Source organism: Limanda limanda, chromosome 8, assembly GCF_963576545.1.
Source record: "Limanda limanda chromosome 8, fLimLim1.1, whole genome shotgun sequence".
Classification (NCBI taxonomy): Eukaryota; Metazoa; Chordata; class Actinopteri; order Pleuronectiformes; family Pleuronectidae; genus Limanda; species Limanda limanda.
The window spans coordinates 28,288,052-28,299,777 of record NC_083643.1 but is presented as its reverse complement, the minus strand read 5'-3'; the positions used below and the strand labels follow the sequence as shown (position 1 = coordinate 28,299,777).

The following is an 11,726-nucleotide window of genomic DNA, read 5'->3' as shown; positions in this document are numbered from 1 at the left end:
AGTTGTCTTTGCCTCACACTTTTCGGTGCGGTAATATCTTCTGTTTAACTGCTCCCTCAGACTTGTGCACTTCCTGCAGCTTTAACTTTAAGCCAACAATGAAATGTTGCTCCATTCAATTGTTTTTATAATAACAGTTGTGGGTATCACCTGGATTCGGTATCCAGATTCACAATCTCAAAAATAGGGTGGCCACTCTGACAAGGTTGATGGACATATATCACTGATATGACGTGACAGCAAGTCACAAAGCATCCAGACCTGATCTGCTCTTCACCTCCGTCACCTTGCAGTGAGTAATGCTTCTGCTTCAACAATCAGGTAAATAAATCCAGGGTGTTTCAGAGCAGAGGTGCATGAGCAAAGCCCACAGGGGGGAAGGACTATAACTGTCAAAGAGGAAGAGGAAGTTGTGAGCAGCAAAGGGAGGACTCGAAGTCTGCAGAGACAGTTTCATTTTCGCCCAGCACTCAAACAAAAGACACTTTACGTGGGTTGAGACAGGCAGCTTCCATTGACTTCTACTCACAGGTAAGTCATCTTTTTGTTTTGGTTGTCCCTGCTGACAGCTCCCTATGGCGGTTTACTCTTTAAGAAGTTTTTGCTGAAGACGCATTGGGCGAAAAAACCTGGTGAAAACTGACACCAGGATGATTTATTATCCCCAGGGGAAGAGAAAGAAAGATATGAATTCTGTCTGAGTGCAGTTTAAGGTGGAGTTAACCGGTTTAACAGGCTGAGGCACAGAAGAAAAACGAAATGTACAAATTAAACAAAGACAAGTATTTACTTGCTGAACAAGTCTTCTACACACAGTTAAAGAAGATCAGGATTTGTAGACACATAAGAACTCTAATACAAACAATTGCTTTAATTAGAAATACAGAAGAATTATAAATCACTGTTTTGGAGAGTACCTGGAGCACTTGGTGTGGATCTTGCACGGTTGGTGCACTTGAATAGAGGCGGAATGGCAACAACAATCGGATAGGTACAGGAATGTTTGCACAGAGCTGTAGATAGATCCTAAATATGAATAAATTGGTAGGCTTGTTGGACCCACATGTTTTTGATATATAGTATATGATGCGGTGGTACGTTGTTAATGTTAAGACTGTATGTCCAGAGACCTGCAGAATTAAATCTGTCTGAAAAAAAAGGAAATCATCACTCAGTTACGTCAGTAAAGTTTCAGTTCCTGACATTTTATTCCATCAGCGAATGCCATAAATAGACCAAAACCCAAAAAGCGGTAGGCTGTATCTCAACTTTTGACTTCCCATACTTCATTTGTGACTGTAAGCTCCAAGCCCATTGGTTCCTACGGAAGTAAAACCAATGGACACAATTTATAGTATTATTTAACAGAAAAGAATCGGTAATTTGCTTTAACATGTGGTTGCTGTAGTTTTTTTTAAATCATCACTTAAATGTTCTTTGTTGGGAACTATTTTCCGTGGCAGATTAATCCATTTTTTCTATAGTAACCACAGCCCTTCTCAGTTTCCCTTACCAGTCGAACATTGCAAGTTTAACATCTTCATTAATTCTAATCAACTGGTCCTAATCCAGTTGGCCTGGTTTGACGAGGTAGTGTTGCTCAGAGGGAGAATTGTAACCTCTTGTAATGTAAAAACAAAGAAGTTCTTGACAAGTGAACATCATCACTATCTACTTCTGGCAACAAGCCGCAGCAGCAGAGAAGTTTTTTTAAATCAGGCTTGCTTGGGGAATTGAAAATGAACTCACTTTGCTTCAGGTTGCATCAGTTCGGGGAAACTGAAGATCACTAACTCTTACTAGTTATATGTTAATATGCATGCATCTCTGATTTATTTTTTGTCATTGGGATAATGTAACTTCCTCTCACTATCTCTCTAGCTAGTTATGGACATTATAGATCCCATCGTGTCCATTGCCTCAGAGATCTACACCCTGGTGGAGAAAGTGAAGGCCAACAAGAAACGCTCCCACCGTGTGTATGACCGAGTCAAAGCCCTGATGGAGCTGGTGAACTCCATTAAAAAGAGGCACACGGTTCAAGCCTCTGATGATGTGGTAAAAGCCCTCGAGGAACTCACCATCACTCTGCGATCAGCACAGGAGCTCATCGAGAAGTACACATCGGCCAACATGATGAAGCGCATCCTGAAATCGAACAGCCACGGAGACGAATTCGACAGTGTGAATGAACGCCTAAATGATGCCTTCCAGGTGCTGTCTGGCGCTCTGCAGCTGGAGCAGGGGAACGCGCTGTACCGCGTGTTTGAACTAAACTCCAGAGTGAAAGCAGATGAGGTCGATGGGAAGGAGGACGATGCAGAGCTCGAGAAATGTGAGGGAACCTGATTTTGACTTAGCTTTCGTAGCTTAGATTTAGCTTAAAATCAAACTTCAATATGTGTCTGCTTAGGCTAAAATTTGATTTTGCAAAATTACGCTTGATGACCTGTCTAGGCTTAATAATTCCCCTATGTCCTCAACGAAATGCCCTCATGACAGTATTCTGTTGGTGTTGCACATTGACCAAGCCAGAAAATGTTTTGGAAAATCAGACTTGTCTTATTTGAATACTTATTAAGGCTGGAAGTATTGATAATTTGCTTTGACTTTCTAAATACACATTTTTATACTATAGAGAAGATGGTTTAATGATATTGAAGGTCTCGTTGCCCTTGTGTTATCACTGTCATTTCTTCCTCAGTGCTCCTGGAGCACATGAAGAGCCATGAAGACAAAATGGAAGCCTTACGAAAAGATGTGGGAAAGATTTTTGAGCTATGTGAGTACACCAGATCACAAGCTTCTAGATTAGTATATTATTGCAAATAGTGCTACATGCATCGACCCCTAACACTCATGGGCTCACTATCCAAATGTTTAACTTAGACGTAGACACAAACGCCACTCCAAATTCGTTGTTGTGTAGTTCTTGAATGGCTGGATGTGGAGATAAGCAGCTTTTTGCTAAGTTGGTGATGATATGTCAGTGTTATGTTCAATACTTGTTTATGATGACAGCAATCTGACTTCACAGGTCTAATGGACCTTTTGAGATGTGACACAGCTGTTACCAGGATGATAGATGACAGACTCAAATGTTTCTGGTCTCTCTCTCGATGATGTGTGTTATGATTTGAGTGCTATACAGAAAAAATGATTTTGAATTGAATTTTTCATTTTCACAGTGAATAAGCCCAGCATGACCAATGTGGATATCCGAATGATCAAACCAGCAGAACTGGAGTACGAGTTTCCCAAAAAGACCTTAATGAGGACATCGACCTCAGAGCTCTACAAAGGAAAGTACAATGGATTCACAGTGGCCATCAAGAGATATACGGACCCTGTGAAAGCCAGTCCAAGGTCAGTGCTCCACTGCAGAAGGATACTGAATGAAAAGACAAGAAAGTAGTTCTTACTGACCAGACAACACTACCGGTGTAATTTTATTTTAAACTATTATGAGTTTGGCCAATTTAAAGTATGAAGTTGTTTTCTACAGTCCTTGAGGCTGCAGGTTTAAACTGATATAATCAACATTTTCATAAATCAATTAAATGCAAACTGCAAGAGGGTTCACTCCTCACCAGGGTTTTTGGTTGTTGGTGGGTCTAATTATGAACGTGTTGCACACTGCAAAAAATGATAAGCTCTCAAATTTCTTCCCCATCTAATAAACATTTTTTTGTTGAACTAATGTACTTGAAAAATGATATAGTTACACGACTACTGTCCCCCGAAACAACACAGTCCTGGAGAGATATAATTTCAGCACTTCAGGTAGATGAAATCAGTGGGTGATTAACACCAGTCTATTGATGACCATGAGTCAGAGGATATTAAAGGGTATAGGTTGACAATTAGTCTGTATTATGTGTCAGGTAATCATTTCTTCTATATTGGGCATTTAGCAATCCCTACTTCATGCATTAACAATGTAAGGTATGGGGATCAACATCTACAAAAATGTTCCTCAGAGTTTATTTGAATCTTGTATGAAGTGGCAGTAGACTCCAATGTTACAGTCTTTTCAGTGCAAAATTCCTTCTTTTGCTTACTTTTATTCTGTTTTGCGACATCGCTGTTGGAATAAGAAGGATTTTTATACAAATGACACTGTATCTGTGGATGCAACTGACTGGAAGTTAATTTGAAATTAGTTAATGAAATTAGCTAGAGTTAATGATGGTCGATTGGCAAGAAAACGCAGTCCTCCATGAGTCATTTTACCATAGCCTGTTGTATTGTATCAATCTAAACATTTTCTCTAAAATGTAGTCAGGTACGGTCTGTTTTCGATAAGGAAGTTGAAACCATGAGACGTTTTGAGTCGCCCAACATCCTGCGAATGTTTGGCATCTGTGTCCAGGGTGAGGAGGGTGAGTAGGAGTGAGGATGAAAATCCCAGACTATCCATTCAAATTAAACCTTTAGAATTGAAACAATCTGTATGTTCGCCTAGGACCCAGCACTCAGTTCCTGATTATCATGGAGTACTGTGAGAAGGGGAGTCTCCGACAGGTTCTGGATTCTGACTCTGAACTGTCCTGGACCAGAAAGGTTGGGATGTGTCTGGACGCAGCACAAGGACTCTACCGGTCAGTTAATGTTTTCCTTTTGTGTTTTATTTACTGAAAAATTTGAATGTGCAAGGTGTGCAAGGACATATTGAACAGAGAAATAAGCGGGGTGGGGAGGGGATATTTACTTGAGCAGGTGAGTTTACAGAGTAAAAAGCAATTTTTTTGGGTTCTGAATATGTGGTCTTTAAAATTGGCATTAGGTTAAGATCATCTGTCAAGGTGTATTTAATCTTCCAACATGATATTGATTAATATTGTGAAAAAGGAAAATGATCTTGGAAATTAATTTTCTCTAATTCAGTGATTGAATCACTGACAAATAATGGTACAGTTTGTACTTTATCACATTATTTCATAGTGACATAAGGATTTCTGCTCAGTGATTCACTCATGAATTTGATTTGTCTAAATTAAAATGATTGTATTGTCTTAAATAATAATTAGACATTATAATTAAAAAAGGTAATTTGAAGAATTTGACTAGTTTTGGTGCTAATCCTAATATTATCCCAATGTAAAGGGATCTTTAAAAGGCCACATGGAGGTGCTAGTCACACCAACATTTTATAGCGTGTTTTTGGACAAATGGTCAAACGGAGAAACCATGAAAACATTGTTTGATATTAAAATAGATCATTGTAAATTGGCTGACTGAGCAGTCAGCCTAAACAGCTGCTAAACTGAATATATGTGCCATTCAACCAAAACAATGAGGTTAGATGCACCAGACAGAGCTGCAGAGTTGGTGAGAATTATTTGTGGACTTAGAAAACAAATACAACCTTCCATAATTTTATTTAGTGTTAATTAAAAAGCACTTAGTTACAGTTAATAAGTTCATTATTGTGATACAATTATTTGAGTATTTCTTTCTCTTTTAAGATTGCACCAAACTGAAGAAAAAAGTAAGGTTCATGGATGCATCAACAGCAGCAAGTTCCTGGTGGCTGAAGGCTACAGGGTCAAGGTAGTGAAAGCAGAGTATGCCGGGTTGGCTTCAATCCATCTGAATTGTGGCAGTTGAGGTGTTGAGGCCAGTAAATAATATCTTGATATTTTATTTGATTGTTTTTCAGCTGGCAGGTTTTGAACTGGCACAAACAGAGACGTCACTGAGAAAGCAAACAAAGCCGAATAAGAGCGAGATCGGGTCCCTGTGTTACTCCTCTCCTCAGACACTCGAAAACATCAACCACTACAACAAAGAGTGTGAGATGTACAGGTCAGAAACCACCCACTGATTAAGCAACCGCTACGTTCCACTTTCAGCATATAGGCTTTATTACAGTGGTGACAGAGGGATATCCGAGGGTGGTACAAATATTTTCTGTTTTATCATAGGGGTGAATTCAGGTAATATGGGACATCTAAACTTCAGTCTGTTTATTTCCTGTTCGAACAACATCTAATCAATAGGACTTTTACTCTAGGTTAGCATGGATATCTTGTGACTAAAATCACATGACTTCATGAGGTTGATGTCACAGAGATGGGCGGGGCGAGTGTCACTCAGAAGCTCTCCCTCAGAATTGAATGAGGTTGTCAATGTCAGGATTCTGACAAAATTAGTGTTAAGTATATAAATCCTTTATAAATAAAATAATGTTCCTAAATGTTATCAAATTATGTTTGTGATGTATTCAACAACTAAATATGAACTGAGTGGTAGAAAATGTGTGTTTAAGTATTTTTTTTTCAAAAGATTTGTAAGCTGTCTCACTTTATCACTCATGATTGATAATGTGGGACAGTATGCTTTGGTTATTCTGGGACATTGAAGTTCTCACAATGGGGGAAATATACATTAAGTGACTTCCTGAAGTAGATAAAGATAAACTAAAGGGAGTAGCAATTGGTCTTCACTTGTCAGACAGGAGATAGTGGTAAATGCAGGCGGTCCCTATCTTTTTAAACTGATTGTCTGGCTAGCCAACCAGCACATAATAAGTTAACTCTCTGGGAAAAAGATGATCCAAAAGAAGAGTTTCTGTGTGGTCGGCAGGCTGCAGCCATTGTTGTTACGAAACATGTGGAGTAGACCATCGGCTGATCAATGCTGATGGTCTCTCAACTGTTTGTTCCCTGAATAGAAAGCAAATTACTGAATAAATAATCTGTTATTGTTATCGTTTTAAATGAATATTAAAGTTTGTGTAAAACAGATTTCGGAATAAGTCACAGAAGACAAAATTGAACCAAATTTCCCAGATCACCCGAATTCACCCTACATATTTAACAAACAATTCAACACATTATGAGGCAACATTTTCTTCAACAGCATTGTTAAATCTACAAGCATATCCAATCTGAACATGGCTTGTGTGTAAATAAATGCTCATTGATATTTACCCTGTGATCAATCCTTTACTAACAGTTCAATATGTTAATACATCCTAAATTCAGGATTGTAACTTTCTTGCATTCAGTCGTTTTTATTAGCAAAAAGTAATGAAAGATTCTACATGTTAGTATGTTTGCTAGAGCTAGATAATACTAGCAATAACAGATTTACAGTTCAAAGTGGTGCAAAGTAATGTTAGTGTTATTTTGCACTGCTTCAACAATTTATTTGCTATTGAAGCTAGCTTGCTAAACAGCTAGCCCTAACCAGTCTTCCCAAAACCTTGTCACTCGGTACGGACAAGTAGTGTAGGGACTTTTTTATTACATCATTCAAAGTCTCCAGTTATCTAACTATTCAATAAGTTTCTGCTCCTAAAGCAGCTTTGGTCCTCATACTCCACAGGTGTTTTCCAGAAGGATTTATGGTCAAATAAATCAAAGGTTTAAAAAAGGAAAGTTGTCCTGCCAGAGGATAAACCTTGCAACCCAAACTGTCTTCAGATTTATAGATTATGTTAAGTCTTAGTTTAAGATGATTTATAAACTGTTAATCAAGGAGGTGCTACTGATTGTGTTCATACAGGCAGCTGCTCAGTATTACCCGTGCCTCATACTCTCAATGAACCATTGATAAACAATTCAACTAATGGAGAATGTTGTCTTTCAGCTTTGGTATCGTCCTGTGGGAAATTGCAACTCGTAAGAAACCTTTTGACGGTGTGTATGTATGGACGAGCCATTGATATCCCACTCTAACCCTAAATGTAGTTTCGCAACTCAGATATTCACTTCTTTTAGTTAAGAAAGTCAGCCGCTTAAAGTTGAATAAGTTTGATTCCTTTATCACTGTGTTTATTACAATAGCTTACAATTATCTACCAGCAACTTGTTTCCTGTTAAGATTGACAGTGTCAAGTTTTTTAAGATATTGTATTCTGTTTGATAGTCCAGCCTGCTGGAAATGGTTGTTAAAGCGTTGATTTGGAAATAGATATAATTTATGAGTAAATAGCAGTAGTGCTAATGAACGTTGAGGGATCTTTATCAATTATTTAGGTATTTGATTTGACATCTACAATTGAAACCATCAGAGAGATATGAGTTGAACCAAAACCCACAGAAAGCAGATAATTTACCAAAATGCATTGGACAGAGGAAGAAAGGATCCAAAATGGAAGCACAGGGCTGCTTTTGTCAGGCGAGTTAACATTGCTACGTTGTAACAGTAACTGCAGCAATTACAGTGGTACAAGCAGGGCTAAAGAGTGACTGCTTGTCGCATAAAGAGAATAAATGCATTGTGGGTCATTTATGTCTAGCCTGTTTGCAGCCGACAAAAAAAATCAATAGAGAAAACAGAGTAAACCGATAGAGCTTGAACTCTACTAAATAAACAGGGCTAGATAATAACCTAGTACATGTATACCTATAACCTAGGAATCTGTATGGGTACGTGAAACTGAAGATTGTACTGTGCGTTTATTTTCTTATACCAAACATGAATTTGATATCTTAATCAAAGCTCATATATAAAATCCCAATGCACCATTAAGTAGTTTTAGTTGTACATTGTGCATTTGGTTCTTAGCAAGCAGGCTGTGCCTTACAAGCACCTGACGCCAGAGCTGAGAGTATCCAAAAGAAAAGAGTTTCACTTCTTGATGACAAGATGGTAGCTGTTTGTGTAAAAAGATTTTAAAAGCTGCTCACTCAGTCAATCAATGGCTCGCTCACTCACACACTCACTTGTGTTATTGCCTGTTCCAGGGTGTTCAGATGCTGAAATCTATCAGAAAGTGAACGAAGACAAAGTTAAAGAACCTCTTTCTGACGACTGCCCTGAGAAACTGGCAGATCTGATCAACGCCTGCCGGGACTATGATAGCTTCCAGAGACCATCTGCAGGAGGTAAATAAGTCACTGTCCTCACCTCGTGTTTTGCCGTCATGAAGTTGGCAGGTATTTAGATAGGAGTGAAGTAGCTGTTGGTTAATGATTTGAGACATTTGGTGTTTGTGGGGATGAAAGTAACATAATTTAAAACCCTCGTAAAAAACTGTTTACACTGTAAGAAAGCATCTAAAACATAACAATAACACTGTGGTGATGTTTTTCTTCTACAGTGATGCTGGACAAGCTGCGGAGCTTGTTGACACAGATGGAGGCGGAATAAAACTCTCATCATCATCAGCATCTCTGGCCTATCAGAAACAAGTGTTAAGTCAATGTAATATGCGAAAAACTTAAAGATAAATCACCAAAAGGTTTACAAGGAACTTAAAGCTACAAGTTACTGTGACCAGGGGCTGACTTAACAGGGGGTTGGTGGATCGGGGTAATAGGATATAACTATATATAAGTTTTGAAAGATTGCATCCCCCTCTCATATGCCTCTCGCACAAACACACTTCCCTGGCCCCTTACCCTCCCCTTAACAATCCAAACTAAATGCCTAACCCTAAAACCAAATCTTAACCCTCAAACAGTCCTTTGAAAAAGTGAGGACTGGTCAAAATGTCCTCACTTTCCAAAAATGTCGTCACTCTGTTGGGTCTATGCTTGAAATGGTCCTCACAAAGATACAGGACACACACATACCTTGTTGATTGAGTGATGCTCAGTGGTGGCTGATCTCCGACAAGTCACTATTTAAAACAAAGGATTTGTCAGACATTTTGCTTTAAATATTCTTCCCAAATAGAATAACAGATATTCTCAATTCTAATTCAAATCTTGTGCATTGGGTCAATCCAAAATGAACTCAATAACTCAATTGATTTTTCAGTATTTTGGTTTAATGATGAATACACAATACACTTAAACGCCTTCAGTATATTTGGCTACGCCTCAAATGTGTTTTTCTTCTCCCTGATATTGTTGTTGTGCTCTGTTATACAAAGAGAAAGAATATATTTTTAACAATCCACTATTTGCACTTCATGTTTTTTTACATTGGTTGCTTTGCAAATTGTTATGCTTCAAAATGGATGTTATTGGATTTGCACTGCATATGCCTGCGTTCATATGCAATTATTTTTGCTATAAAATGAATTACATGTATGGTAATAGATGATTATAGTCCTGTGTGGATCATATAGTTGTGATTTAAGGTGTGGGTGGGCAGCACAAATGTTTCAGTTTTCAGATTGGTCCACGACATTCTTAAGTTTGGGAAACGGCTGCTCTACTGTATATAAAGGCCACTGGTCTGATAAGTCAAAACTAGCTTCCAGGGACAATAACCTCCTGCTGCCACAGGTGGGCAGTAAATTACAAAATGAATGCAAACAGAGAACATCAGATCTTTAATGAGACAGAGCACTATTCTGACATCAGACTTTAAGTCAGCCACAACATAGAAGAAGATAATAACAAGAGTAATTAAGGCTTATATAAATTAATCAATTACTTAATTCTTTTTACTATTCTTACACTTCACAGTAAGCGGTGCCGGTGACATAGACAACAATCAATAGTAGCACTTTTGTTCACTGTTCACTGTTGTTAATGCAAATGTCCACTTTAACAATAAAAGGCTGCTTTGCTGACAACATCTGCACTGTGTTGCTTCCCTTCCTCCACGACAAAAACTGGATTGTAACGTATACATATTATATATGCTCTTCTTTTCTTTAATAATGCTTCCATCCTCCGTTGAGGAATAGAGAGGAAACAGGTTGTGATGACCAGTTCACAACTCCATCCTCACCATTGGTGTGTGTCTGTTCTGAAGGGACATACAGTTTTAGAACGTAGGGCAAAATGGTGAATACCCCTTGTGTTTGGAGGTCTGCACTTCTTTGATGTTATGGGGTCATGTTTTGTTCTGTGTTTGGAACATATAGTCTGTAAAGGTGTGACTTATAGGCTGCATCCTAAATGTGTTGGAGAGGAAATAGTGTCAGTCAGCTGAGTTCTTCGAACGAAGGATAAACACAGTTCAACCAGAGTGCTGCAAAAAGTCACTATAGAATTCTAGTGACCTCAGGATCAACTTCTGCAAGACATGAATAGACAACGGGTGCACCATAAAGTTTATGTCGAGCTGTACATTAGATGGAATGTCTGCTGTAATCATAAACTAGGAATATTTAAGTAAAGTATGTGGTTATTAAGTAAATTCCATTACAGGACATATCATCAGTTGTGTACCTTAGTGTCATTGGGCGTTTCAGCCCTTAAAACCACTAGGGCAGGCTGACCACAGTTGGGGTCCAGAACTAACCCACAGTTGAAACACAGAAAACATTTCCTGGGAAAAGTTTATGTTTTAGACATCTGGTCAAGACTCTTCTATTGACCCTCGTGTGGCTGTTTCTACAGAGATGTTTTCAATCTGACTCATCATCCTGATACTTGAGTTGATAATTTATATGTTTTGTGCTGAATTAAGGCGCAATCTACTAAAAGTTCTTTCTGCATAATAAAACAACATAAAACAACATAAAAGGCCTCCATAATGCTTTTGTAGTGTCATCCAAGCGTCCCCAAGCCCCAACATTCGTATTGGACTCAGTGTCGGGGTTTGGGGACACTTGGATGACACTACACAAGCAGTATGGAGGCTTTTTATGTTGTTTTATTACAACTGAAGAAGAGGTCACTTTGGCGGCAACTTTCACAAGGGTTGCACAAAGTCGCTGCAAGCACAGGTCTATATTAGTCTTTATTAAAAATTATAATTTTTTATCGTTATTTTAAACATTTCCCCACAATTGTAAGTATTGCATCCTTATTTACTTCTACTTACTTATGTACATTTTTGACTGCCCTCTTTTCATTGCAAATTTCCCCATT

General features: G+C 38.4%; 1 protein-coding gene across 1 annotated transcript; it reads left to right on the top strand.

The window, feature by feature from the left end:
* Positions 1-475: 475 nt before the first annotated feature.
* LOC133009287 (mixed lineage kinase domain-like protein) lies at positions 476-10,482 on the top strand. Its single transcript, XM_061076748.1, has 11 exons — positions 476-531; positions 1,882-2,335; positions 2,705-2,782; positions 3,189-3,366; positions 4,282-4,382; positions 4,466-4,601; positions 5,469-5,553; positions 5,663-5,808; positions 7,597-7,646; positions 8,697-8,837; positions 9,053-10,482. The coding sequence occupies exons 2-11, from the start codon at positions 1,888-1,890 to the stop codon at positions 9,100-9,102; spliced, it is 1,413 nt and encodes a 470-aa protein (XP_060932731.1). The 5' UTR covers positions 476-531; positions 1,882-1,887; the 3' UTR covers positions 9,103-10,482.
* The last annotated feature ends 1,244 nt before the right edge of the window (positions 10,483-11,726 follow it).